Source organism: Thermobia domestica, chromosome 10, assembly GCF_964235325.1.
Source record: "Thermobia domestica chromosome 10, izTheDome1.hap1.1, whole genome shotgun sequence".
In the NCBI taxonomy this organism is placed as follows: Eukaryota; Metazoa; Arthropoda; class Insecta; order Zygentoma; family Lepismatidae; genus Thermobia; species Thermobia domestica.
In genome coordinates, this window is record NC_137463.1 from 172,321,343 (window position 1) to 172,326,003 (window position 4,661).

Here is a 4,661-nt window from a genome sequence, read left to right on the forward strand (position 1 = left end):
CAATTTGATCTACCTTAACTTGTCTGTACTTTTTTGCTATATCAGCACACAATGCAATTGGATGAGTTCTGAACCTTAATATTAATGGGATAATGTCATCTTGTAATTTTGGACCTACCATTAAGTTGTCATTGAGAGCTACTCCATTGCTAGTTTTAGCACTACCATCAAATACAACCCGAAATTTAGTGGTACTACTTTCATTTAAGACACAATGATGCGACAGATAATAAGATTCAGATACAAGCTTATCAAGTTCTACATCAGGATTAATTTTTCCATGAGACCTAAGTCTAAGTACTCCTTCATGAAATCATAATATTGTTTACATAAATCAGGATCTTTCTGTAACTTACATTCCATCTGGCATAATCGCTTTACTGCTGTGTCCCGTGATACACCAAGAGGCTCAACATTTTCTTTAAAAGGCAATTTTACAATATATTTGCCATCAACATCACGTTTGTAAGTTTCAGCAAAATACTGCTCACATGTTTGCTCTTCAACGGATAAATGTTGTACAGTTGGCAACTCTTCTACTTCCCAGAATCTTTGCAATGTTTTATTGAGATCAACAGAAACAAAATATGACTGAACACTTGATGTGGTATTCGTTAAGTTAATCTGACCACACAATACCCAACCTAACACCGTTTCAATGGCAGACGGAGCTCCATTCGTACCTACGTGTCTCCCACTGAGCAACAATAATGGGAAAACATCAGCACCTAACAACACATCAATAAGGCCACTTTATTAAACTGTGGGTCTGAAAAGAAACCCCCTCCCCCCATTGAACGAGCAGTGCTAGTCACATCATGAATCTATATACGAAACAACTTATAGAAAACGACGCGAAATTTAAAACATCATGTTAAGCATCACAACACTAATAGAGACACACATCTTCAATCCAGAACGATGAAATTTAGCAGGTTAAGTTCGTTCGAAATAGAGATTTTGATGCATAAATTAGTCACTTACTTGGTCAATTCCATGGCATAAAACTCTACCTCAAGGTTTATTGATGTTCCTGTTGCCGACTTTACCAAATTTCCTTCATTCCCTTTCCTCCTGGCAAGTTCCCGGGACGTGTAAAACAATCAAAGCTGGAACGACTCCATACTTTCTTTACGAAAAAGGCAACGTGCTAATCCGACGCAAGCAGCTTGCTCTCTCGAACCACTGCACTGTGAGCAAGTCAAACTATTTCCTGTTGCGCTGCAGTCCTCAGAATTTCATACTCCTAAAATGGTCCACTGACAGCTAACTGAACTGAAATCAATTGCAGTTACTTTCTGTAGACAAGACGCACTGCACGTCTGCTCATAGCGGATCCACTAACGAAAAGAACAAAGATAACTGGGAGAAGATTCCCAATTGGATTCTTTAAAATGACGTAATGATAGGATGATCTAAGATCAAAAGGACCGAAACTCTTCACGACAGCAGAGGTTGGAGATGCTCCAATCACAGACAATTTAGATTAAACAAAGAGATGCATCATGACGCTATTATGGCTGACTTTACAAATGTAAAATTTTAAAGAAGATTTATGAAATAAAAATTTTGATTTCTTTTGATGATCCCTAAACCAAAAATATCCATGAAAACACACAGGAAAGGATTCAAATCGACCGGATATGACATTATTTTCTAAAATAATACTAGATTTTGGCTAAATATATAAATATTATACAATATAGATATATATATATATATATAACTATATATTTTCGTCTAAATACACTTAAAATCATTATTTCAATAGAGTTTACGGAAAATTTGCGATCTACATGAAAATTTAGTAAACAACTAATTATATTTTCAAAAGTTCAATAAATATAAAATTCCTACATGTATATACTGGTTGCTCAAAACTTCCGGGCCATGTTACATTATACCATGTATAAGGTAACAATGTAGTAGGATCGTTCCGAAAGTAATCCCTCCTATTTTTCATGGAAGCTAATGGAGATACATAAATAACAACAGCACAACTGAATAGAGCAATATTTCAGCTACAGACTGTCATTTTTCCACATAGTTCGCACCATTCGTTATGTACTTTTGCCAACGATGAACCAGAGCCTGCATGCCGCGCTTGTAAACATCGGAACCAGCTGAGGCTAACCACTTCCTTACAGTTTTGACAACAACTTCGGAGTCTTGAAAATGTTCGCCACATTCAACTTTGTATACAATTCTCTGGTGGTTATCCGGTGATCAGCACTGGTGAGTTGATCAAGACGCTCTTCATTGTGAGGGATGACAGCTGTGCAGGGTAGACCGGGCCGTGGCTTGTCATGAGCACCCTTTTCACCACCTTGGTAATGCCGTATCCATCGCCTCACATTGCTCACGTCTATTGTATCGTCTTCATAAATCTTTACCAAACGTCGATGGATTTCAATCGGCGCAATTCCTTCAGCAGTGAAGGATTCAATCACAATCGTTGTTTTATACGCATCCCCATATCAGGCTCCATTTTGGTACATTCCTATGCTGGCGCCAACTACCGCAGAACAATTGGACAGCTGCAAATAAAAAATAAAGGTTCAAGTATTAGCAGTACACCAACGACATCTGGCACGGACATACAAAGTCAACACAGAAATAGGAGTCATTAATTTCGAAACGAATCTCGTATGTTCCTTGGTAGCGTTGTCATCTATTATCTGCTACAAACAGCAAATTTGTCAAATTTCTAAGCACTGTAAGTTGTAAACCGTTTTAGACATGAATAAACTAATTAGTATATTACATTGCTCAGAAAAGTCTATTATTGTTTGATACCCCACATGACTCCTTTTGTATGTAAAAAAGTTGATGTCGATCCAATATGGCAGATTTCAAGATGGCGGTCATGATCCACTATCATTCTCTCATTTGTTTGAGGGAAAATACGTCTTGGAACTATTGCATCACACTGTACATCGCTCTCCACATCCACGATTCCATTTACCTTTTTTATATTTCTAGTGCTCATTAACAGTTAAAATTTGCTCATTACATCATATTCATCCCTAGTACAAGTATGTGTTAGTAATTGTTTCATTTTGCTTACGCACTACTGAAGTGGCGAGGTGTACTTATGAGGTTGTTCATGCTCCGGAGAGAGAGCACTTACGCTAGACTATTAACCAAGAATTGAGAACACCACTGATAGTAATTAGTAAAATATCAACAAAAGTGAGTTTTTCCTTTCTTCAGATTGTTTAAAATTTTTGAATTTTTGTCGTATAGTAAGATACACCTGAGTATCTTTTATAAAGTTTTTAAATGTTATCTGTAGATTTCTTTGCATACTTCCTGTCACATGTTGCATAAAGTTTTTTTTGCATGTCTTAGCATAAAAACCCCTATTACTACTACAGTGTCGCACTTCTGAATTTTACTCAGTTCCTTTACCCAGCCCATCCTTCCAGTTCCTCATAGAACTTATATTTCTCTGCTTCATCTTTTCCCTCCGTCTGTGCATGAGCTATAATGATTGATATAATCCTGAATCTTCCTTTTATAATTATTTTGCCCCTTCTTTCGTTCACTGGTGACCTTCAGTACTATAAAACCCATTCCTCATTGCCCTATCTTTTTCTCTGATCCACTGTACAACACATACTCAGATTTCTTTATCTTTCCTACTTTCACCTGATTTTCTGTAACTCTCTGATATACATTATATTAATATTTCTTTTGATACTTTCTGCATCTTTCCTAGTCTTCATTATAGTTTTTACATTTCACGTCGCTATATTTTTATCCTTTGCCCTTATTTCGTGTTGGCTTACCTATTTTTTGTCCTTCGCCATGACTAGTTTGGTATCCATAACGTCCATCCATGCTGCAAGGCCAATGTGTTCGCTTCCTAACGGGTTCTTAGCTTACTCCAACCCCCTACCAGGAGAGCCAGGATTATCTGTCAGAATTACTTTCGTTAGTCTTTGTAGAACCCTCTACTAAATGCAAGGGAGCAGTGCTGAGTTCGTCCGTCCCGGATTCTTCCAGTACCCACCATATCTGATGGGTGTTCCTCTAGCCGCTACCTGGAGAAGCGCCTGGTGGGAGCCCAGTTTCTTCCCCATGTTATGAATGTAGTGTCTAGTGAATATCCTTGTGATTTTTCTTTGATTTAAGTGGTGTGTTTGGTGACAATCTTGAAATTTTTACACTGACTAATTTGTCTTTATTTTGTTTGCAGAAATATACAGAGCTTGTTTATTTACGAAGTTTTCATACAATGATCCATGAGGAGAAATTCAACATCGAATGCAGAAAGGGGTGTCTGAAGAAAGTTTTCTAGGGGGGCATCTCCATGGTTGCTATATTATGTCTGGTATTTAATATATGTGGTTTGTTATATTACGTACATATTTTCGTGAGCCAGGGGGGCACGGACTCCATCCTGCCCTCCCCTTCGGAAACCCATGAATGCAGAGGAAGATGCCGTATCGTCTTCCTTGAAAATCTTTGGTTGGAATCTTAATCTATAATTGCAGAATGACATTTTTATGTGTATGTTTTTATAGTTTTATTAAAAGAAAAAAATCTTATAAACTGCGATATTTTATTGGTTTATACACATGTAAAATATTGTTACAGCATCACGGTCAAGAACAATCTTTTAGTGCTCAAGAAGTACACATATTTTATGGTGGGAT

The 4,661-nt window shown here is 37.2% G+C and overlaps 1 protein-coding gene across 1 annotated transcript; it reads right to left on the reverse strand.

Annotated features, from left to right (window-relative positions):
- Positions 1 to 258: 258 nt before the first annotated feature.
- Positions 259 to 3,843, reverse strand: LOC145661678 (uncharacterized). The gene is made up of 2 exons (XM_081727004.1): positions 3,792 to 3,843; positions 259 to 728 (listed from the first exon to the last, which is right to left on the reverse strand). Exons 1-2 carry the CDS (start codon positions 3,841 to 3,843, stop codon positions 259 to 261), a joined length of 522 nt encoding a protein of 173 aa, XP_081583130.1.
- Positions 3,844 to 4,661: the final 818 nt, after the last annotated feature.

What these genes read in the sequence shown, in the direction of transcription:
- LOC145661678 (XM_081727004.1), bottom strand. Translation starts at nt 3,843, where the DNA reads ATGGATGGACGTTATGGATACCAAACTAGTCATGGCGAAGGACAAAAA. An exon ending in TGGCGAAGGACAAAAAATAG is followed by an intron (nt 729 to 3,791) that starts GTAAGCCAACAC and finishes ATGTGTTGTTAG; the next exon opens with GTGCTGATGTTTTCCCATTA.